Source organism: Pezoporus occidentalis, unplaced genomic scaffold (genome assembly GCF_034315485.1).
Source record: "Pezoporus occidentalis ecotype Australia unplaced genomic scaffold, CSIRO_AGI_Poc_V1 ctg209, whole genome shotgun sequence".
NCBI classification, from domain to species: Eukaryota; Metazoa; Chordata; class Aves; order Psittaciformes; family Psittacidae; genus Pezoporus; species Pezoporus occidentalis.
The window spans coordinates 117,279-143,160 of NW_026913953.1; the positions used below are offsets into that span (position 1 = coordinate 117,279).

Genomic DNA, 25,882 nt, shown 5'->3' on the forward strand with positions numbered 1-25,882 from the left:
AGACAACAAAATAAATATGAACTTGGTGCCTGCAGTTTTATTAACATATTTTGTACCTTTCATCGTCTGTGTTCCAAACCAAAGAATAAATAAAAAATTTGGTACAAAATAGTTTCAAGCAGATTAATATTGGTATGACCTCCCTTGAAATGCATATAATGAATCAGAAGAATTAACACACATCCATTTTTTAATGAGACTATATTCAGTAACACTTCTCCTTATTAATTACTTTGTTTGTAATAAAATGAATCAGATTAAGACTTTTGTTAAAGGATTTTTAAAAGAACTATGCAAACTTGGATTATTTATATATATACACAATATGTATACTCACATACATATACATGTCAAGATGCAGATTGTTTAAGTTTAAACAGAAGATACCCTAAGATACGCCTAAACAGTATTCGAAATCCATACTGACCCTAATTATAATTTCCTCTCTGGCATATTAAAAAAGCATCAATCACAGAAAAAAATTAATAATTTCTTCTGTTTGGAATTCCCTACAGCACTCCCTTAAAAACACTCCAAATAAAGTGCAACACAGTATGCTTCATTATCACCTATAGCATGTTTCTTTTCCTCTTCTGTCTGTCATAACAATCCATATGTCTCCTGATAAGTAATATTATTTAGGTTTCATTAGAGATGTGAAACTAGATGTGAACAACAACATAGATATCTTCCAGTAATAGTAAAACGTGATTTTATCAGCCTTCATCCAGGTCAATACGTCTATTTGGACTACTTACTTCTGTATTTTTCTTTAATTTCAACAAACTCTCCAGATAACGAGTAGCTCCAAACTCAGATGGCCAGTCTCAATAAACAGAACTGTCATAAAGATTTACTGTGTTATGTATCGATAGCTCTAACTGGAGACAGAACACTGAGATATTATCTGTTGGTTTTACATGCTCAGGACACTTATGGGCAGGAGACTCAGGCAAATGTAAGCCATCATGGTCACAAATATTTTGCCCTATGAAAGCTAGCTCAAAATGCATACATGTTCAAAACCTCAGAAAGATATTTTCATTGAAGTAGCGGCTTTTTATACTATCATTTCATGATATTTTCATTTGGGTATTTAGCTCACATCAGTTGTTTACCTGTGAACACTCCGCTTAACTGTTAAAAAAAAGATTGACTTATTTCTCAACATTCTATTCAACTGCAGCACATATCAGTAATAAACCAGTCTGACTCATGTGCATGACAGTTACTCTCTAGCAGTACCTTCTGCTCTCTGCTTGAAACTGTTACCCATAAAAACTCTATATCCAATTATTTTTTCCATTTTAAGTCTATATTAAAAATTTTTATCTTTGAATAAGGTCACTATATGGCATTTATGACTGATGAAGTTAATTGTTTGATGTCCTTTTTTATTATTGGTTCTCAAGAAAAGTATTGTACCTCAGTCAGCAGTACTTAAACTTTATTCTATGTTTTAATTGCACAGCGTATGTACCAAGAAAGAACTTGTTTCTGAAACATGAACACACATGCCACATAAGCCTAAGTAAAGATAAATTATAAACTTAAAAAACCCTAAAATTTTGTGTTGTCCATTTAGTTGAGGTACTTGAAAGTTATTTTTCCTTCTGTGTCTTCTTACAGGTAGAAATTCATTAAAGTATCTTACGTGCTAATTTCTGAAGGAATGGAATGCAAAATTACTTGCTATGATCTCAGAAGAAACTTTTTCAGATAATGTAATGCACTATATATTGTGCTATATATATAAAAAGGAAAACCAACACACTTTTTAGTGACGTATTTCTGGAATAAGGCCTCTCAGATAGTGCAGCTCTATGCAGAGGATACATTCCTAGTTTTTCTTTGCATATTCATATTTAGCACTTTCATTAACTGTGAACCCATTTGCATTTGTAAGACTGCCATTCATGGCAAATAGAAATCTTAGAAAGTAAGATTCATGAGTGTGGCCTAAATAACCCAAATTATTTCTAAACCCCCAGTTTACATATAAAAACTAAAAAATAAACAAGACTAGAGTGGAAGATTCCTGTGACAAATTTTTATACGAATGTTAGGGAAGTGCATCTTTAAATGACTACATACGTATTATTTAAGTATATCTGAATAGCCATTGAGAGTCATTCCTTTTCTTAAAGACTGGTTCCTTCAGGGTAAAAAGAAACCATCTAATAAGGGCATTTAATTTTACATGTAAAATAAATAAATAAATAAATAAATAAATAAATAAATAAATAAATAAATAAGAGAGATACCTTTCTGTTCTTGTTATTTCTATAATTTTCTTTCTATGGCTTGATTTTGTCACAGAGTGCTACCCTGTTATGTTCTTGTTGCAGAATGATAGATAAATATTAACCCAGTAGGAACTGAGGGGACATTTCTCATTAGAAGATTATACTGGTAACTGTCTATGCTGAAAATGACCCAGATTAACAATGTAAACAAAATATATACATAATGCTATCTAGCTCCCCATCCTTGATGGAGATGTCTTTAGTTTCTGAATTAAATAAAACAATCAAAACCAAGAATTAATGACAACAATCTACATGAGAAACTCAAGTTTAAAGGCTGAAGCTTGTCCTCATGTCTCCAGAATCCACTGGACATCAGGGGAAATTATTAGCATTTTTAGCTTTCTTCTGGATCAGTTCTAAGAGAAATTAAATTAAGGCTAAAATCTCTCAGAGCTTCAACGTAGTTACCATTAATATACTAATCAAAGTTTCTAGACAGTTTCTACTTTCTTTATACAGATGAGGTAGAGATATTAAATAGGTTCATCCTACAGAATCAATTAAATTTTCAGAACTGGGTATTGAATTTGTTATTGTGAACATTTAGACCTAAATAAACACTTCTAGATTATACAGAAAGTTCTTACCTATTTCTATTGATCTGTTACAAAAAGCTGCAAGATATTACAACAATTATGTGAATTAATCATGTGTTTTCAATAGCATGCTCAGTAAAAAAACCTTAGTATTTGGCTTTTAAGACATTGATTAATTGTGTATCAGAAAGCAAGATTTCTCTTGGCCTACACCAAAGTAACAGTGCAGCAGGATCCTTCTCAGCAAAAAGAGTATTTCTTGAATTTTACTGTGATTGTCTATCCGCTTCTGTGATTGTTTTTTTAATTCCGCACTATTATACAACACTTCTTTTTGCCTGGCATCTAACAGGCATTCCCGTCCTTTGCGTTTACTCCACTTCCTCAAAGCTGAGGCTGCAAAAACACAGCCAGCAGCCTCATACAGCTTTTCATGGAAAACTGCCATCCTAACTTGGCACCTAACTTCACGTTATTATTCTCACTCAGAGAAGTTTAAAACTCTGAGATGAACTTAAATATTTATGCTACCAAAGAAACTGATTAAAAATATCAACACACAATAAGAAATTGAAAACAATGTAAGCCATTACTGAAGTAGCTCTTCTTGTGAAAGTTCTGATGTTCTTTCTTTGCCAGTCACCAGCACAAGCTCATCCTTCAGCTCCTGGATCTCCTTTTTCAGTTGGACAATAATCTACAAACAGCAAGGCAGAAACCAAGCACCACCAATAGATTAATAGCTAGTTTATGATTTTCACATTAGAAGGCTGAGTGAAAGAAATAATATATTTTGAATTTCTCTTTTTCTAAACATCTCTTTTTTAAAAACAGTCCAAGTGCCTTAAATATACAAAGCTCTTTTTTTTTTCCTTTTCCATTTATATAAACAAGATAAGTCTTCCAAACCCTCTAAATTCTATGTGTTAGAAGACACGGCTGTACAGGAGTTCAAAAGATTGTTTGCAAAAGAAAAAATAATTTGCCATAGGAATAAAGATGACTTTCTGACTATCAGTTTTGCCTGTTAGTAACCAAACCTCATTTGAAATAGAAGTGATGTTTTTGTTACAGAAAGGACAAATACACACCAAAAGTGATTTTTTTATAAAGAAACAGAAATTCCAAAATAGTACTTTAATCTTAACTCTTCTTCTCTTGCTTGTAACTTTTCACTCTTATTAGAATTATAGCATACTATAATTATAGGATGTATCCATTGCTAACAACAAATAAGTAAGTTAACATTAAACTGCATTAATGAATAGTAATGATTGCAATCGTGACTTGGAGAACTGTACTTCAGTTTTAAATTCTAATAGCTCATTATCGGAGCCTGTACCTTTGGGAAAAGTGCCTGTATGAAATGGTATTTTACAAATCATCTGCTTCCCAAGGCCAAATTCTACAAAGCAGGGACAATCCCTAAGTCTAAAACATAAATGAGCAAGTTCATGGATACTTTATGATTGAACTTTTTATTAGTGCATCACCTTATAATGGCTCAAATGTTTCAAGAATCCAATGGTATTTTTAGATGGATATTAATACATTGATTCAATGTGCAAACTAAGTTTTCAAGAGAAGAAAGTTTTCAAGGAAAAATTAATTATTCTTGATTGCATGCACTTTCTAGAAACAAGACTGTTGAAACTGATGACACATTTGCACTGGATGTTAACATTCCTTCAAACATTTGTGTTTCTTTTAATGATTAAATTTAACCATGATTTCCTAACTTTAAATGAGTATTTTTATTTCACAATTCAAAATAATCTAAACATACATATGATTATTTCTTTTAACTATAAACTTACTGGGTACACACTTACTAGTATAAATATGAAAAGCAAACTTACAGTATTTTATATGAGAATCTATTAAGGTTAATTGTTTATTATTTATTATTTGTTAATTATTATTATTTGTTAATTACAGATGTTGCAAGAGTGCTTCACGAATATTAGAGGTCAAACATTTTAACCTGATTTTAGGTTGCCTCACTCTGGTGGCACACTCTGATGTAGTCTGTGCCAGTTACTGAGTCAATAAAACAAAATTTGGTGTTGGAGTATAAAACGGAAAAAGCTGAACTGACAGCATCATCCCTGTTCAATGCTGAAATTGTTAGGATGGTTAACCTTAGTGAGACAACAACACAAATAAAATTTTCAGTATATGGTAAAAGACTGATTTTCAAGTATTATTAAAACAAACAAAAAATCTACAGAAGCACAACACTGAATGCTAGAGGAAATTAGAATTAATTTAACCTCAGCAATTTGGTTTTCATTTTAAAACAAACGCTTTGATCATAAGCTGTGCTGCTCATAAAGTACATTGAGTACAAGCTCATCTTCTTAGTAAGACACACAGCCAGGAAGTCTCCATTATGAAGAATATAATTTACACAAGTCAGATATGTCAAGAGGTATTATGCACTCCCTTTATAAAGCATTCATTCAACTTACAGATGATAAATACTGGAAATAAATGGCATTTGATTTAATGAAAAAAGATGTAGTCAAGCTCTTCACTGAATAAACAAGTTGCACCCTGGAAATACACTTTACGTGGTTAAGATGGGCAACAAATTCCTCAATGAGCACAGAGCCATATAAAATCTAGGTACCTGTGTTCCCCTGTCTTTTCCACAAGAGAGGATGGTTTTCTAACTCGCATGAATCCACTTTTGCTTTACTTGCTAAATGATCCTGCAGAGCTAGACATACCAAACTCCACAGGATATAGCTCACAGTATAGCTCCACAGGATGTGGCAAATGTAGTAATGTAGGAGCCTGCATGCGTTTCAGCCTCAGTCAAAGGCTTCTATGGCTATGGAAGAAAGTTTTGTGTGATTTGCTATGATACATATCAACATACATACATATGATACATACTATTTGCTACATATGAAACGAAAAAAAAAATTAATTGGTTCCTCGTACCAGTCTCAAGGAAGGACTGACACTGTTTCTTAGTGTTTTAATACACAAACTATTGCAATCCCATTCCCTCTGCCCCAAGACAACTCTCACCAATCTGGGGTCAATTTCTTCATTAAGAACTGCTTCATTCTTGATAAGAGCAACTCGCTGTGCAAATCTGCAGGTCGATATAGATTCCTGGAGGAAAAACAAACAATGAGAAGGAAAAATAAATTCACCTACCTTTGCACCCCGAGGTAAGTAGAACACACTGATTATGAAGTCATCAAACTACATTTCTGGGTTTTGCATATTTTACTGTAATAATCTATTATTTCATGTTCCAAACCAAGGATATTCAAGGGAAATTAGCGTAGCATATTAATGACAGTGACATATAAAACTGTCAAATCCTAGTACATTTCTTATTGACCCAATCTCCTGATCAACTGCTTTTCAAGTGAGTCCCCAGCTGGCACTAAAGGGCAAGAAAGCCTCAGAAGGTAAAAATTTTGAATGATGGGAAAAAGAGAAAATTAACTAAATTTTTTTTTTTTTTTTTTTGTGAAAATGAGACTAGGGAGGTGTATGTAAAAGTAAAAGAATCTGGGAAAAAGAGATGAGTCTTATTGAGCCTGCTGCCAGCCAGTACCCAGATCTCTTTCTGCAGGGCTGCTCTGCAGCCACTCCTTTGACAATTTGTATTTGTGCTCCAATTCATCTAGACTCCTCTTGCAAGGCCTCCTGTCCTTCAAGAGAGTCAACAGCACCTCCCAGTTTGGTATCATCAGAAAACTTGCTAATGGTGCCCTCAACTCCTGCATGCAGATCATTCATAATATTTTGAACAGAACTGGGCCTAGAACGGAACCCTGCAGAACACAGCTTGCCACCAGCCAGATTTGGCCCCATTCACTACAGCACTGTGATGAGTGATACAGCTCTTTTGGTAAACAAAGAGAAGAAATCATCACTATATATACTTTCAGCACAGGAAATTAGTGAAAGGAGATAAAAGTATTAGAAATATTTTAAAAAATCTCAAATCACCCCATCCAATTCCCTCTACCCTGTCAACAAACTCTCCACTTTTCTGTCATACTCAGTGAAATCATGACTCCAAAGAAGTAAACAGTTATAGATATTACCATTATGTCCTCAAAGATTTATTCATCAGGAAAACAATAAATAAAAAAAACCACTCATTACTAAGTGCAATTTGTTTCCCAAGTGTTGCTTGAGATTACTTAGAGAAAAGCACATTTCTTAAAGGGTTAAAGGGTTTGTCTACATCTTATTGAAATTTCCACTGACAAAATTATCTCCTGGAAACAAATTCAAAATGTTTTTCTGTAAGGATAAAAATGAAAGCATACACAGTTGAATTACAAATTGTAATAAAGGTCAGAAGAGCAGGATCTTTAGAGAAGTGAAAGCTTTTTTGTTGAAAATGGATAGAAATAACATACATCTATGTTTCGTTTGTCTATAGAGAGTGTTGCTATCATGGTAGTCATGCAGTTTCCTCCCAGGCTGTCTCTTAACACTGAGGTCATCATAGAGTTTCGATAAGGAATGTGGGACCGGTTTTTCTCTGCAAGGGCAATTATTACCTGAAACAGTAATAAAAAAATGGAAAAAAAATTAAATTTATGTGTCTATTAATGATTGATACATAAAAAGAACAAAAAAAATCTGCTTAGGAACCCAAACTTCTGATACAACAGAACTATGCTTATACATCCAGTTAGCTGCAAACTGATTTTATGGAAATAATTTCAACTTAAATTTCAGAGTGCTTATATGTCTTCGTAGGATCTGGACCTGAAAGACCAAATGAATATAACTTTATCATACCCTAGCTTTACAGCCTCTCAGCAACATAGAAACTGAACACCATAAACCAAAACCCACAGACTTTCCTAAGACAGAGGAACTTACTGAAACTATTCTTCATATTTTTTCTGTCATAATAATAAAGTATGAATAGTATTCAAGTAAAAATTTCCTTAACACTTGCTAAAGCATGCTTTTAATATTACACATTCTTAAAGCATATGGTTCTTAGAGGGATCAATACATTTATTTCTGAGAAAGAGTCTTGAAAAATAAAACACAAAGAGTGCATGATTGCAATGTACTGTTGGAAGGAAATAATTCAGTTTAGTATATGCATGCCTTGGCCAAAAAGGAAATGGTACACCTACTATTCTCAGTTTCTTTCTCAGCTGTTTACTTTATGGGACCTAATTATTATTAAATAAAAAGCTAGATTATCCCATGATCTGTTGTGATACAAATATTTGAACTGTTATCTGGCCAAGAACTGTACCAAAAGACTGTAGCTATCCAAAATGATTAGGATTTTTTTTTCTTTTACAAATGTTACACACCAGCATACATTTTGTTTACACTGCACTTAAAAGACATTATTTTAGAAAATTTGGTATCATTTTTTTTGTTGGTGCTATTTTTTCTTACTGGTCTTCAGAAGCTAAAATGTCTTATCTTACACTGGCAGCCCTAAGAAGGTCAAATACATAATATGAAAACAACTATCTTTTAAAGGAATCTAGAAAGGCATTCTTGTACCAAGATTTTCAACTCTTATTTATTACAACTTGGAAATATATCACTGTTAGTTTATAATATTGCATAGAAACTTCAAAGTCGAGTGTGTACGTTAATAAACATTTTCTCAGTCTCTGCCACACAGAGACTACTATCTGAATAGACATGAAGGGAAAAGAGCCAGAGGGAAAATACGTTATTTCCATTAAGAATGGGAGCTGCGTTACAGAGGAGTTCATTTTTCTGAAGTTCACGCTGAAAGCCCATAGCCCAGGAAGAATCTGAACCCTCCCACACTGGCACTGAAGTGGCCAGGTCTCATAACGCAGAAGCCACTGAACTGTCATACGAGAGACAATGCAGCTCACGAGATGATGTGTTTAATAAAGTCTCACTTAAACCACTAAATCAACCTTTACAATCCAGTCAAGGAACTTCTAATAGAAAAAGGAGAGTTCTGAAAGAGTGGGATTTTGGGGTGCATGCCTTTGTAGGTACAGAGTATCTCTCTATATATGATATGTATATATGATAGATGTATATATGATATATACAAGATATAAATGCAGTTGATAGCTCTGTATACAAGGTTTTTTAACGTATTATGGATGTTTAACAAGTAGATCAAGTGTGATAACACAAAACTGTGTTCCCATTGTCATCTTGACGGAAATAATTTTATGTGACTACTTCATTATGCAAGGTGTTTAGAAACGGCATAACTCAAAGCTAAGAGGGTTCTCCCTGCTCTCCATTATTTAGTTTGCCAATGACACCAAGCTGTGTGGTTCGGTTGATACCCTGGAGGGAAGGAATGCCATCCAGAGGGACCTTGACACGCTTGTGAGGTGGGCTGATGCCAACCTCATGAAGTTTAACCATGACAAGTGCAAGGTCCTATACCTGGGTCGGAGCAATCCCAGGCACAGCTACAGGTTGGGCAGAGAAGAGATTCAGAGCAGCCCTGCTGAGAAGGACTTGGGGGTGTTGGTCAATGAGAAAATGAACATGAGCCACCTTCAGTGTGCGCTTGCAGCCCAGAAAGCCAACCGTGTCCTGGGCTGCATCAAAAGGAGCGTGACCAGCAGGTTGAAGGAGGTGATCCTGCCCCACTACTCTGCTCTCGTGAGACCTCATCTGGAGTATTGTGTGCAGTTCTGGTGTCCTCAACATAAAAAGGACATGGAACTGTTGGAACAAGTCCAGAGAAGGGCCACAAGGGTGATCAGGGGACTGGAGCACCTCCCATATGAAGGTAGGCTGAGAAAGTTGGGGTTGTTCAGCCTGGAGAAGAGAAGGCTGTGTGGAGACCTCATAACAACCTTCCAGTATCTGAAGGGGGCCTATAGGGATGCTGGGGATGGACTCTTCATTAGGGACTGTAGTGACAGGACAAGGGGTAATGGGTTAAAACTTAAACAGGGGAAGTTTAGATTGGATATAAGGAGGAAATTCTTTCCTGTTAGGGTGGCAAGGCACTGGAATGGGTTGCTCAGGGAGGTTGTGAATGTTCCATCCCTGGCAGTGTTCAAGACCAGGTTGGACGAGGCCTTGGGTGACATGGTTTAGTGTGAGGTGTCCCTGCCCATGGCAGGGGGGTTGGAACTAGATGATCTTAAGGCCCTTTCCAACCCTAACTATTCTATGATTCTAAAACACCAGTAGATATCTAACTACTAGAGCGTGTAAATAAGCTGATTTTGAGGAATCCTCGTACTTTAATGTTGGTTACTGCAAGGTCAGTAACTAATGGCCCAATTCCCACTGAACAAAAACGATTTTTTACTGTCTTCAGTAGACTTCTATTCAGTATTAGAAAACTGTCTTTATTAACACAATCCCAGCCAGTTGTACTTTCCATGAATGCAACTGAAATGCAGACTTTTTTTCTGTAAGATAAAAATTTGAAGGGGGGGGGGGGTAGGAAAAAATTTAGTTTAATAGTACATGACTGGCTGCCATCTGCTGTGCCTTAAGCTTCTTCTTTTGGCAGTTGAAATATCTCTGATTATAGCTTAAATGAAATCTAAGGGATTTATTTTTGTTAACAGAAAAAGACAACACAAAAATGAAAAAGTTTCTTCACAGTAAGTGGAACAATCAGTTCTATTTCTTAACTGTAATTTTAAAGAATTTTGACATACAGACACCCACAAAATTTTATGCTTTTATTAATCTCCTCAAGTGTAAATTTGTGTAAGCCACACTTACACTGGAGTATTAATTAAAAGGGACAAATCTAAATTTTAATTTTGAGCACTTTTTCTTCTCCCTCTCATTCCCTTATTTCTCTCACAAAATGACAGGCTCACAGACCTGCTAATATAGTATATAGACATTTTTAAAGAAGCCTTAAGAAATGTATTCTCCATCAGAGCTCAGAAAAATAATTACTTTCTGGCAACAGGAACAGTATTTACTGTACTGTGAAAACAACATTATGTATTTCTTAGGGGATAATGTCTGAAATACACACTTGAAACTCTTCAGTGATTGCAACTTAATATCACAGCATCCATGAAAGAGATTTCATTGACTGTCGTTTCTTACCCTTGGAGTTTTACCCTTGGAGTTTTACTGCATTAAAATACAAAAGATTGCAAGAGATCAGGAAGACATAAGACGTGCACTAAGCTTTTATAAATTGGCATAAATGTCTTTTAGCAATACCACAAATACTAAGCCAAAAAGAAATACCTCAAAAGAAGGAATGCTATGGTATACAAACCATGTCTATCAGAATAGTGTAAAGAAGAGATGAGTACTAGAAAAGAAGGAGAGTGTGAACAGCCTTCAACATCACACTTGTCGCATTCATAAAAAATTATGAGGATCCTAAGATGCAACATATATTTCCAGTCATGAAGAGAAAATTAGATCAGTGAAGGAAAAACAATTAAACCTCAATAATGATGATAATAATAATAGTAACAACAATAACAAAATTATTAGAGCAGCAGCAACAACAATAATAATAATAATAATTATTATTGTTTATAATAATAATAATTTATTGACCAAATCTTTCTACTGGAATACGTTATCTTCAAAGTTTCCATTCACCACCGTTACCTTACTTTATTGTTTCTTAAAAAAAAAAAAAAAAAAAATTAGTCAGATTACTTGGGATTACCTTAATTTATTCTGTTTCTTTTTTTAAAAAAAATAAAATTAGTCAGATTACTTGGGATTAATTTACTTTCTCAATATTTGCCTTTTCCAAAGAGCAAAAATAAAAAACAACAGTGAAAGGAAGATAGGCATTTTAATATGCCTTAAATCAACATGCTAAACCTTTCTCAGTAACAACAGCTGAATAATAAAGATTTGTGGAAATTCATTATTATTATTGCAGTTGCATCTGAGAGTCCTATTGTTACAAACCCAATTGTGGTAGTCCATAAATACACCAACAGAGATAAGTCCTATCTGAAAGACTGAAGATTCACATTGGTCGAGGAAAAAAACAACACTAGAGAGAAGAGCCTAATATTTTACAATATTACAATGCTTGAAGCAAAAAAAACCTAAACCCCAGTCACTTTAGTTCAATGATTCATACATTCTGTTACCAGATGTGGAAGGGAAAGAAAATCACAAAAGAACATTATTAGTAGAAATATTACTGTAAATATCTTAAGCATTCAAAATAAAATAAGAAAACTACTGTTAAATTACTACCATTTATACCTACCATAACCTTACTGGTTAATTGTTAAGCTTTTCCTAAATTAAAATCATATTTCAAATTAAGAGCTATCAACTCAACATTTTTCAAAAATGCCATAAATATTCTAACTAAGTATTAGAATCAGGATTTCTGAAACACTGCATATTGCTAAATAGCAATGCTAAATAGCAATGTTGTAAAGGGAGAAACTGCATCACAGTTCCAATTTTACCTGTTCCAAATAATGTAATGAAAGGTTGATATATTTGGCTTCTGTCAATAGGTGACCTCCAACTCCAGTCTTTGCAACACGCTCTGATCCAGCAAGGTCTACTAAGTGTAACTTGGAGCGTCTAATAGTTGCAGATCCAGGTTCCTTGCTAGAGATGTGAATAGTGAAAATGCAGTGAGATCGGGATGAGGCTTGATTCATTGGAGTCTACAAGGAAAAGAAAGGAACAGCCCTTACTGTTTATTCAATAAATAATTTTAGCTTTGTATATAGCTCAATAATCTAGCAACTGAAATCACCTATACAATTTTTTTAGCTATTACATCTATAATAAATATGCAAGAACCCAAAAGGGTTTCCCTGGCACTCAAATCTGGCCAAATACTTGGATAACTCTGATATGGACAAATGGTACTGCGAGAAAGCAAGCAACTATCGTTGTTCCAAGATACTTTAACAGGCAGTACATCCAGAAAGGACAGATCTTAACAGAAAGGCTTGCTTAACAGCAAGTTGAACAATCCTTTACCGGGAATAATATTAACATCTATACCTCTTGGTTGAACTGTCTCCCCTTTAATTTCCCAATACTTTTTTCCCAACCTTAATAGTGACAGCACAACTGAACTTTTTCTGGGAACTGATCCACCTCAATGAAAAAAAAAAAACAACAGAAGAGAAAAGAAAGAAAGTGTCCTGGGTTCAGCAGTAGCAGTCATGTTTCTCCTTCTTGGTAGCTGGTGCAGTGCAGTGTTTTGACTTTCGGCCTGGGAACAGAACTGATAGCGATGTTTTGGTTTGGCCAAGGACTTTGTGAGCCTCATGCTCTTCCAGGGAGGAGGGGAGGCTGTGAGGAAGCAGAGACGGAGCGCCTGACCCGGGCTAGCCGGGGAGGTATTCCATACCACAGCACGTCATGCCCGGGGTGAGGGGTAACTGGGAGTTACCCGGAAGGACAGAGGTTTCCGGGTGGAGCTGGTTTTTCTTGGCCGGTGGTATCGTATTCTCTTCCCTTGTTATTTTCCCTTATCATTGTTGTAGCTGATAGTAGCGGTGGTGATTTGTTGCTGGACTGTTTTTGTCTCAACCCGTAGGAGTTGCACTCTCTCGATCCTCCTCCCCGTTCCTCCGGGAGCGGGGAAGGGGAGATCCCCGGTGCGGGGAGGCGGGGGGGGGGAGACAGACACGGACCTCGATTGCTGTCAGCTCGGCACCACTCACTGGGAGTGAGTGAACAAGCTACCTGACTGGGTTTAAACCACGACAGAAAGAAAGAAAAAATGTCTGCAAACCATAGATATTTAACCTGGATCAGCTTCCCAATTCAGTCACAGTGCAGCTGTAGAAAGAAGCTCTGCTAGATAACTGAAAATGGTAGCATACATCGTGTGAACAAAAAGGTGGTGTGCAGCAACTGCAAATGTTTGTAGTTGGTGAAAATTCTGTAATGAAATTACAGCCTTAGCACTACTTTATTTTGGGCTGCTTTACCTAATAAATCCAAGCTCAGAGGGAAAGGGAGAAGAGTTTTGATCATTAGTTTATATAGATGAGGAATTTTTGAATAATATAGGCAAGCAACTGTCTCTGCTTAACTGCCTAATTTCTGAGGATCATTTCACAATCCTGTGAAATGAGCATCAGAGTGCAGTTATGTGCTATGCTACCTTCAGAGGCTATGCTGAACAAATGAAGGGACAGTGAGCTGTAGCATGGAAATGAAAATAAACAGGCTTAGGGAAAAGTGTCAAGCAACAAAACAGTCCCAAATATATTTAAATTGCAGTTATACTAAGAAAATGTTACATGCTGTTAAAATGTACTTTATTCAGCAATTCTGATTCCATGAATAATCAGAGCCAGTTTCACTTATTTTACTAGGAGAGCTAAAATTTTACTAGTTTCTGTTCTGTGCAGTAGGAACATATATTTTACTTTTCCAGATCAAAATCCACAAAGGGATTAATATTTCAGGACATTCTCCTTAACAGAATTGATATTTGAGGACATTTTGCACTACAGTCATAGCATCAGTCATACTATATTGCAGACAAGTTTAAACCAGATCAAATATCAATACAGGTCTAGCTGTGGAAGCACAAAGTAAAGGTTGCTATGAAATAAGCAGAAAAAAAAAATCATTATTCAGAGAAAGCATTCTTAAGCAAACTTAAGTTTCACAATGCAGCAAACACTCATGTATTTTAAAATGTGCTTTTAGTCACACCTGCTTAACCCCCAACAGAGGCAAAAAAGAAATAATAAATTAAAGTATGAGATAAAATTATGTCAGGATTTTGAGCTCCAAAAACTCAGGGCAGTATTTGGCCTATTAGGTCTTTATTGGCTATAGCAATACATTAGCCACAATTTGTTTTGCGTGGTCTAAGCAGTTTTTGTTGGACGGGTCCATTGCTTTTCTCCCCACAACTTCTTATGATTGAAGCTGATCTGGAAGTTATAGGCTAGCATCCCAAACTGCTATTTTTATAAAGACCTTCTTCAGACTAGAACCATGCTTCAGTTAATACATTGATACTCCTTTTTACAATATGATTCTATCTCCACTTTGCAGCTCCAGTATATAGCTCAATTAGAACTCTTGCAGGAAACGTAAAGTAGTAAAAATTTAAACTGTTAAATGGGATGCGATCATGAAATGTTAATTGCAGGCATTATCCCACACACTTTGCTACTTTTACCACACAAATAGATGCAAACCACACAGCAACAGAAATAACAGGTTGCAGCATCTTCAGCCCAAAAATGAGCCTGTTTGTTCGTTTGATTGTTGCCTTACATAGGCAACTTCTGAGTATCACCATTCAGCTGTACAGAAAATTTGAAAACTGAAAACAAACAAACAATATTTTCTGGACAGTGTCTCAGAGCATACTACAAGGCTCTTCTAGTGGCTTTCAGAGTGCATTTTGGCATTGTTAGCAGTATTCAAACCATATGTATATAAAATCATCCTTACACTAATTTGATGTGATGAAGGAAAAAAAAAAAGAAAGAGGAGAGTGTCCTGGCTCTCAGCAGATGGTTGCTATTGTGAAAGTTATATACAGAACAAATGATGAGCTGCAGTTACTTACAAAGAAATAATTTTTCCTGGAATTCTGTGACATCATAAACCACATAAGCAGACTTCAGACGCTTTGTGAAATCACGTGAACACTGCAAAGGAATTAATGCCAAATCATCTGTTGCTGCCCATTTGTGTCATGGTAAAAGAGGAATTCTTTCAAGATCATGACTTGGTAAAGCATCAGTGTTTTGATTGTTCTTGAAAAATATGTAAAGAGCTATTTCAAACCATACAACCCAGACTCCCTTTTCTTCAGGGCCAGAACATACCTATGTTTGCTGAAACTAAAAGAAAAATGTACAGAAGCTTTGTAACTTAAACCATTATATCTATTCATACAACAGCTGCAAAAAGGTGATTTCTACTTAAATGAGAATCTGCAGCACAGCCATTTCATAAGAAACATCCAAGTCGAATGGTTCTGTCTAGGAATACAAGATCATGAAAGGTCAAAAAACTTGCTGGAGCCTAAGTAAGCTATTTAGCTTAATATAATTAGTACCTTAAACCAAGAAAACACTGTATGAGTTCCTCCCTGTACAAGAATGTATATATTTCTCGAATCCTTTATTTTTTTCAGCTGCTATTATAAACATAGGTTTCGCTAAGAAGAATAGCCAGAAATAGGATGATACTGGTCTAAACTGAGTTCTTGATAATTGAGGACCTAAGAAGGAAAAAGTTTTTTAAATAGGAGAAAAACATATGTAAAACTGTTTGAAAACCACCATTAGACTAACAGAAGCTGTTGTTGATTACAGCTGCCAAAGTGACACAGAAAAAAGTTCAGGACAGCTGAGACAAAAAGATTTCACAGGTGATAAATGCAGCCATTCAGCCCATATTGCAAACCATCTCCACTTGACAGTTTATACAGTTCTAGTGGAATCTTTTACTCTTTGAATCAAAATATTTAGACATCAGAAGAACATGATATTCCTGTGTGAGTGAATTCATAACTAACTGAGGCATAAATGAAGAACACTGATTCTGAACACCTCCCCCTGCCTTTTTTCCTAGGGAATGTCTCAGTGAAAATGTACAAAATTTCATTTTAAGAAGGGTTTCTATTTCCTCCTTCTCCCTCCCAACTTTTGAGATTTTTAAAGAAAGGCAAGGTGAAAGAGAAAAGTAACGATAGCATACAAAGCTGATATCAAATAATTTTCTCCAGTCTCAAGGTACAATCAGATTGATACCTGTAGGAAGAAGTTTTGAAAGCTTCAGTCATTTCACAGTTTAGATGGTAAGAAAAGAGCTATTGTATCCTATAAGAATGATAATAAATCAATATAACACCTTTTTTTTCTCAGGCTGAAACTTGTGTAGAACATTCTGATGTCTTCACATTATTAATTTATAACAGATAATGTCGTAAGTCTCTGCAAGTCTAAAGGAGCAGAGACTCTGTTGAAAACAGTGTCTGTATCTGCACAATGAATATAAACCCCACCAGTTCCAACAGAACCATTCCATTTAGAAGGCTATGTAAGTTGAAAAACGGGAGGTTCCTGCTTTTATATCTGGTAGACGAGCAAGATCTTCATACATTTTTGGTTTCTTTTCTGATTAATAAGGTACAAGCAAAGGGGCTTTCCAGGTGTGTACTTAAGAACACTTGACAGTTGAAATTGAAAACCTATTGCTACGAAAATGTAAGTATCAGAATAGGTGCAATCTGACACTTCCCTGATTTCTAAAAGCACTACTTTAGTACCTTGCAGTTTTTACTACCAGTGCAGTTTCACAGTTAGAACATGGTTAACTGAGGTAATTTTAAGCAATTAATATTCCCTGGTGAGGATAACATTAAACTTCACATTATACACTGCCTTTTAGCTGTACAAATCCCAAAGCACTCTAAGGACTATTCAAAGTAGTACATATGACCAGCGATTGTTTTACCACACACGGAAATGAAAGCACCTGTGCTAAAATGATAATGCTGTTTGGTGCTAATAATACTATAGAACAGGCTTGTCAGATTGGAAATAAATTAACAACTGACAGCAACAAGGAAAGCAGAAAATTGTATTTCATTCTGGAATGCAGCTCTAACATGGATAACATGCCTTCTTGGCAAAAGTGTCATTTAATCTCTATGTTCACATATTCAAGTTCTATTTTTCAAATTTCATCCAATGCATTCACACATTACCAGGAGCTTTCTAAATATATGTCTGAGAATACTAATGGACAATAAAAATAAATACAAAGGGAATGAGTCCAATTCAGAGGTCACAAGTCAGTCCCCACAACTATCTTTAAATGTTCAGAAATTTCATTCTTTTTTGAAATAAACATACTTAAGCATTGCCAAAAGGTTACTGCTTGCAGACATTTGAAATGATGCAACAAATGCTGTGTAGTATGAGCTGTGTTCCAAATTCAAACAATGGAGTATTATAGGTACGAACCCACACACTAAAACATTCCCATCCTCATTAAAATTAAGCAGTTTTTCAGTAGAAAAAAGACAAATGCTAACCGCATATGTAACTGCAGTGTTCAGACATACCAATTTCACATAAAGATTACAGTTTTGAAATTTGTGCATGCTCTTGGGAAGCTACTGGCTCTACATTATGCTGCTATTTTAAGAGAAATACTAAAAAAGCATGAGGAATTCTCTGTATCATAGAGGCTTGTTCAGGCATATTATTTCAACAGACAGTGATCTGTCCCTTGAAACGCTTCTTCCCCTGTGCCCAGGTGTACATGGTCAGACAGGAGGAACACATAGCTACTTAAGTATTTCATACATGTTAAATATCTTTCTTGTCATTGATTCATTATATATATTTTTGGTCAGAGGAAGAAAACCTACGATTTCTAAAACAGAATTAGCTGTGTTTAGTAAAGACACATTGACAGTGCTCACATTTTACAGTACGCTTTTAATATTTACATTCACTTTCCAATGGGAAGATAAGAAAAAAATACCCAACCTAAAAACCCTACAGATATTGGATATGGAAACACTTCCTTTGAATTTTCCAGAATCAGTGAGAAGACCCATGTCTCTGTGTATTGTCAAATATTTATTTTGATTGTGTTTCAGACTACCATTTCTTTTTTTGTACATAACACAATGTGTTTATGTGATAGGAAGAAAAAAGTAGGAACTGCTGACTCTTACACTAGCTACTTCAAAGGCAATTTAGTACTTCTGTGGGACTATTTGATAATGCTTTGTAAAACCATGCATTCTAATCTTTAAATGCATATGTATGTTGATGTAAGTCACATTCCAATGTCAGTCTATGGTTTATGAGCAATTTTTTTTTCTTATTTTAATTGCAGTAAGTTATGACATCAATAACCACCAATCAGATTCACTGAGGGAAAAGAGAAAGCACTTTGCAAAGTGAAAGCTATTATCAGAGAAATGCTTACTTAATTTCCCTGTGGAAATACACTTAGAAAGAAGATAGTAATTTATCTCCATAGACTTCAAACTAGACATCTTTCATGGAGAGGTTTCTGACAATTTTAACTCTGGTGGTGTTAAGTAAGATTTACAGCAGCGACTCTCACCTCAGCAATCATCCTATTGGTGTCTCCGAGGAAGAGTAGATTTAAGGCTTCCTCTTCATTGGTTGCTTGCTGAAGAGACAAGTTTTTCAGGTGAATGTTCTGATCAGGGTCTTCCATTATTGTCACTTTTCTAAGTGGAGGGAAAAAAAAAAAAGAAAACTAGGATTGTTGTAAGGAAATCTTTGTTCCATACCATGACAATACTTCATTTTGATTATGAGTAAAAGGTGACATCATAAACCCCAAACCAATTACAATAAAAGCACTAAAAACATGAAGAGTAAACAATGAGCATTAAAGGAAGCGCTGACTCTTTTTCAGTTCTGTCACTTATTTCTTTACTATAAAATTCCTTATATACACACAACCTATAACTATTAAAGCTTCGGGATTTATTTTTTAAACAAATAATAAGTAGAGGTTTGTTTTCTACTACCACAGCTATTTAAACACAAATGATACATAAAGTATACCATAACCTTGATGAATAAATAGGCATGGAATATATTTCAGAATCAACACATCTGTGGGCAATATGTTTATAATAACTTTGCACTTGTCAAGATTATTTCTCTTTTCACTCTTCTCAAATGGTAGCAAGTACAACTGTGAATGATCCCTTTCTTAAATTAAAAGCAAGCAAACAATTTTATTCATTGTCACTGAGGTTAGAAATGCTTTTAGTTGTACTTTAAGCCTAAAAGGTCAGAAAAAGGAAGTTGGATGGAAGTATAAAGGATATGACAAAGGTTCCAGAAAAGCTACTTAGTAATACTGAAACACTTTTTCACTTATTTAAGTAACCCTTTTACACAAGAATATTTTCTTTTGATCAAGTTACTGAGAGTTAAACTACTGGCTTTAGTGAGTAGACACCAGGGTCTCCTCTATTAGGGCATTCCATAGTATCCAACATGGAAGCCAAGTAGTTGCACCACTGGATTTGGAAAACTCCCAGAGTAAAGATTCTATTAAAATTGAAGTACATGAATTTTGAAGACGAATGACACCTCCTTCAAGGTGAATTATATGTTCTGGAGACAGTTTACAACAAGCAAATCACAACTTTTTAAAAAGTTAGATTTTTTTTTAAAACATTTTTTTTCTTGAGGTGTAGATGATACTTTACCTATATATGCGCACACAATACATATATATACACACACACACACACACACACACACATATACATATACGTTTGGGGTTGTTTTTTTTGTTTGGTTTGTTTTTTGGTTTTTTTTTTTTCCGTAATCTTCAAGTTTAACCACAAGAGGGAGTATGGGGTTTGAGTTGCTATCTCTAGATAGTACTTGCATGTTAATTACTACAACCTGCTTCAAAAATCACACAGGCTGGGCTTTGTTCTGCTTTCCTTGTCCTTCTTTACGCAAAACTAACAGAATAAAATTTCACAGCTAAGCAGCATTCCATAGTACTACTCTTAAGTATTAAGGAATTAATTCACACTCTGATGGTCAGAACATTGGAATGAATATACAGAAATAATCTGAACACAATGCAATACGCTCCCTATTTGCAAGGAAAAAATACATGTAAAAGCACACATAATGCTTCTTTAGTAGTCATAACAAGTTTCTAAGTTTGACTGCTTCTCACCTAAGGCCTTATTTTTGTGTGATAGGTTAAGCGCGGTAGTACAGTCATGAAAATCTACTTCCCCATTCAGAGCATAAACCCAAAACCAAAATTTTGCTCTCATGTAACAGTTGTGATAATGTCAAGTTATTTTCTGCCTGCAGTTCCATCAGCGTCTGTGTGACATGCTAAAGCCCAGAGTGGTTCCCATTACAGTATGATGCTTTGACTGATTGTAATATTTTGAAATTACATGGTGAGCATCATCTACCTCTTTTTATAATTTAGGAAGACAATGTTGTTTTATTATGTGCACTTGGCATAGTATTTAAACTTTTAAGGATCTTTTCAGACCACATTTTGATCAATGTTATAAATAATTTCCAGACAAGATATTAGTTCGGACAAAAAGCCCTGGAGGACTATCATACAAGAAAGAAGACAGTGAAGACATCACAAACCAGTGACAGCCTCCTATACCAGGGCCTTGCAGTTCCTTGGAGGACTTCCAGATGGAAACCTAAATTTTCAAATCTTGAGAAGCATCTGCCAAAACTTTCTTAGAAACACATTCCAAAATGACAAAAAAATTATTTATTTTATAGTGGTATAAAGTTAATATATACTGTGATAATAGATATCTATGGAACATTCTATTAGTGAAATCTTTAAGTTTCATAGCCCTAACTTGGAGTGGAAAAGCTCTGTTAAGTTATCCATAATGACTGAAAGAAGGCAGAGACAAGGTTTTGCAGTCTTTATAAACAAAGAATCATTTCCATTTGGTTTAATGGATGGAATTTGGGGCTGCCTGGGGAAACTGTAGGATTGGATCAGCCTTTTTTATACTGTTGTTAACTCAGGCCCCTTCCTGCTTCAACTGAGCTGCCATTAATGCAAAAGAACCTCATGCACTGAATTATTTCATTTATAATATTCCTGTTACCGGCAAACAATGAAGTTAAAACTTCCTTTGAGTAATTAATATCACCTCATAATAACAATAAAAAACTTCAAATGTTTTGGAAAAGAAATAACCATTTAAAAATTCAAGTTTCCTATCATTTGTATCTGTCTGGGGTTTAAAATAGCAGAAATCTAAAATAATCTCAAAAACTTTAGAAGTATTTAAAAATAATGATGCAAAGAAATATTATATGAGGATACATACCTTCTATGACAACACATTAGCAGAATATAGTGATAATACTTCAGCATCAGGAGAAGCCTATTCAGCCAATAATAAATTTAGAAAAAAGAGAAAAGAGAAAAGCAGCAAGCATGCATCTTGAAGTCTGTCCAGAAGAACTAATGGATAGCTATCATTAATCCTGTTTCAAGTTGCAGGGAGCTTCAGGTTTTAATAAAGAATGATCATCATTTTACATATAATTCAAAAAAAAATATCAATCAGAAGTATAGCTCCCTGAATACCACATCAGAGGACAAATTCGACACTGATTCAAGAGGCAAGATAAGTTATTCGGCTATTCAGCACAGCTTTCAATAGCCCAGAGATTTTATTTCCCATTCAAGTATAGACCTTCAGCATAATCTCCTTAGCTTGTGAGACATGACAGAACTACGAGTATTAGTGTAATCTGTTCTTCTGACACATCATTATTGCGATAGGAAATCCTTCCCACAGTCTCCAACAAACTCTACATGTGAGACAAGAAAACCAGTGTGCTTATTCTAGCTTGTGTACTGATTCTAACTGTCAGATTGCTCTACATTTAGGAGTTAGGGATCCATGTAACAGTTAACAGGAGCAGGCACAGCCTTTGCTGTGTTGCACGCACAATGTAGCATTTCAGGCCCCTGTCCTGCTGCACAGACTCCTTGGCTGCAGGATAAATTCAGCCAGGTCATCTTAGCAGAAGACTTGGAGGCAGCTCCCACCTGGTCATCACACCCCCCGCACGGCCTTGCCTTTATCAAAAGATGCCATAAGAAGTTCTCATAAGAACACTTTTTAAAAATGGAGCTGTTTCCTTGTAAGGAATCATATCATAGCTTGAATGGAGGGATCCTGTCTCTCCAAGAACAGGATCTGAGCACCTCTGTGTAGTGTGCCATGGGGAAATCCATTTAGGCTCCACCCAATGCTGCAAGAATACAGAGGGCTCTGGGGGCAGCATCCCATGGGATGTAAGGTTTACTTGCCATCTATATTCCTCTTATTCTGTCTTGTCAAAGCAGTTACTTTGTTAAGCCATCTGTTGTCAGGCCTTTCTTACTGAGATCTGAAAAAAAGCCCTGCACTGTCTTCACTGCCCCCTCACCCTACCCTGCAGAACAAGAAGTCGGAACCTAAACTATGAAATTGGTGGGTCATGGACAAACAAACCATGTAAGATCTGTTAGAATTTGCAATGTAATGTCACTCACAAAAAGTGTTTGTTAAAAAATACTTTGATATTCAAAAGTAGCCTTGAACAGCACAGTAATGATATAAACTGAATCAATTTACTCATCTAACACCTTTAGAAAAGTGACCTCAGAAAAGTTTCACTCACTTCTTCCTACTGTTTTTCAGGGAACAAAACATAAAATCTGGATAGGAATAACTTCAGCATACATTACATATCGTTTATTTTACACATCTCTTTGAAATGCAATGAACAAAATCTTTGAAAAATGATTCATAACAGTTTTCAGCTGTCTTTTTATTAACATCAGAAAACCTTATATTTACAAACCTTTGTATTCTCTTAATCTTAGTATTTAGTAGTAACACATTAAGCACTCTTCATTTTGCAGAATGTATTTCATATGAAACAAGTGAGCAATATCATTATTAGCCTTAGAAATTTTAAACCCTTGGTAATTCGCAAAACACTGAAAATACAGATTTTGAAGATTTATTGGTGGTGGCCAGTTTCTAGATTACATAGTTGGTACAGCCACTGAAAAGGGGAAGACCTGACATTAACAGTGTTGAGCCTGGAGACTGAACAGGTTTATTTGAAACAAAAAAAAAAACAGACCAAATAAAATATATAAAATATATTCCCTCTAAGTTGAAAAATATTTCTTTAGCTACTTTTTGTCTGGTTGGTTGGTTTTGGTTTTTTTGTTTTGTTATTCATTTGAGGTAGTTAACCAATATTTAGTTACAGGAGGGGTTTTAAGTGAAAATATTTTCTGTTCCCTGGGGTCAGTATAACAGTTCTGCTTGATCCTAATAGGTATTGATATAGTTATCATTGCTGATGTTTGAAGTTAATTGGCTCTTAAAGTGTCTTCTTTTTCATGGAATTGAATTCACTTGAACTATAGACTTCATATTTCTGGAGCATAAACTGAAAGTGAATTCTCAGAGGTTCCAATACAAATTAACTGGGTGGGTTTTTTTTTTTTTAAAGTCATCATCATAAATCTTATGTATTTCCCTGTTAAAGGGGAATCACACTGACTGGAAGCTTAGATTCCATCTTTCCCATGCCACATCACACCTGATGAGTGGTTATGTGAGCTCCCCATAAAGTAGCTCATCAACTACTGCAGTTTTAAAGACTGAAGTTTTAAGGTAAAAGAGCATTAATTTTAGTTTACCGTCACATTCCATAGTTTGGACATGTAAAATGTGGTTGTCCTAACTTAATCTATGAATAACAGTTGTAGAATCTTAGTCTTTATTTTTGTGTTATTGTTCAGTGCCAAGAAAATTCCTATTTGTTAATAAATAATACAAACTAGTTAAAAAGAGTTTGTACTGATAGATCATATAACTAAAGTGAAAATGGTTTGATTCAGTATCATGGAGTTATATAAATTACAAATACAATGTACAACAAAGAATTTGTTAGAGGAGAAAGCCTCTTGCACAACTGCAAAGCAAATGAAGAGCTTCAAAAAAATTTTCCTAATTTGAAAAGTCCTGCAAATCTTTTATGAAAACTAGAGATGGCAGTAAGAATTCAGTCTTCTACCAGCTGCATTTCATAGCAATAGCTTTATACTTTTTACACTTTTGAAAACAATCATAATTTCCTTGTATAAACATGGAACTCTCTGCAGCTACATCAAAATTAGATTGTCAGTATTAAATTCAAATTTTGCATTACAGTAAGATTCTTCAGATGTATTTGCATCTGCATATGTTGTGTTTCAGCTACAATGTCACAAAATTAAAACACTGTCAGCTTTGCATAACAAAACAACTTACAGCTGTAAACTACGGCATATTGTATTATGAAACAATAAGGCATATCAAATGATATCTTCTATGGGCTACATGTAATACCATTAGAACTAAACATCATGAAAACTGTTGTTTTTTTCCCGTAAAAATAAGTTTCAAATCTGTACCTATTAGAATCATAATACATATTTATGCATGCATAAATACATATGTACATGTGTACATACCTACATATGCACACAAAATAAATATGTAATTCTTTATTTGAATCTACAAACATATACCTATCCATATAGACATACAGACATACATTAACACATTTGTCAGGAATTTCTTTCTAGAAACATGATTTTTTTTTGTGAGTCCTTCTTCCCTTCTCATCTATCAGACTAATGAAACCATTAAGCAGTATTAAGATGAAAACTTAATAGTCCACAGAATATACAAGGGATGGCTACACATAAAACCTTGACTTCAGGAGCTGAGATTCCAAATCTAATCATGCCATAATTAGATACAATGGACAACTTAAAAAAATTGTATTATTCACTTTGCCTTGAACATCAAATACAATTTTAGTATCTTGTTTTCAAGTACTATCAAGAAGTCTGTTGTGCATTTTCCTAACCTCTATTACCTGAATACCAGCACATTGTGTTTACTCCCTCCATTGAACTGATAATGGAAAGTGTTCAACATAAAGTTTGCTAGGCAGAAGTACGTATCTTTGGTTCAAATTGCATCCCTTCTGCAGCAATATGGATAACAATATTGCTCCAAACCAAACTGCATACTTCATGAGAATAGCTAATCTTCTGCTTACTCTTCTAAAATGATACATTCCTTCAACACTCTTCTTGTCCATCTTACATACTTGTGAGAATATCAACACAGACTACTAATAGTTACCTAAGCATAAAAACCCTGCATTTGGCTTTATACGGTGCTTAAAAATTTGATGATCCACTGCGGAGTTCAACAGGAAATTATGCGTAATATGACCCTTCCAAGGTACAAAAACCATAAATTAATTTTAATATTCTCATTAAATACATGCTTTCAAACAAACTTGGGGAAGTTAGATTATTCTGTATTTTCCTTACTAACGCTAAAGTCTTAAAAGGTCTTCAGCACATAAAATTCTCAGAAGAATGAAATATATTTAAGGTAATAAACACCTGATATATTTTAAAATATGTGATAACTATTTACTTACATGAACCAAGTTACTAAAATATAGTCATATAACTACACTTTCCTGCAAT

General features: G+C 34.9%; 1 protein-coding gene across 10 annotated transcripts in view; it reads right to left on the reverse strand.

Moving 5' to 3' along the window:
• Positions 1-25,882, reverse strand: part of KIF6 (kinesin family member 6) — a 149,770-nt gene that overhangs the window by 97,876 nt on the left and 26,012 nt on the right. For 9 of the 10 annotated variants that reach the window (XR_009964878.1, XR_009964877.1, XM_062619072.1 and 6 more), the window contains exons 6-10: positions 18,875-19,004; positions 12,247-12,453; positions 7,243-7,386; positions 5,885-5,971; positions 3,439-3,542 (exon numbers count right to left, since the gene is read on the reverse strand). Coding sequence is in view for 8 of the 10 variants with exons in the window: in XM_062619072.1 (XP_062475056.1) it covers positions 3,439-3,542; positions 5,885-5,971; positions 7,243-7,386; positions 12,247-12,453; positions 18,875-19,004 (672 nt within the window). In the remaining 2 variants the exon portion in view is untranslated. The remainder of the gene's footprint in view (positions 1-3,438; positions 3,543-5,884; positions 5,972-7,242; positions 7,387-12,246; positions 12,454-18,874; positions 19,005-25,882) is intronic. The other variant, XM_062619073.1, reaches the window with a different exon arrangement.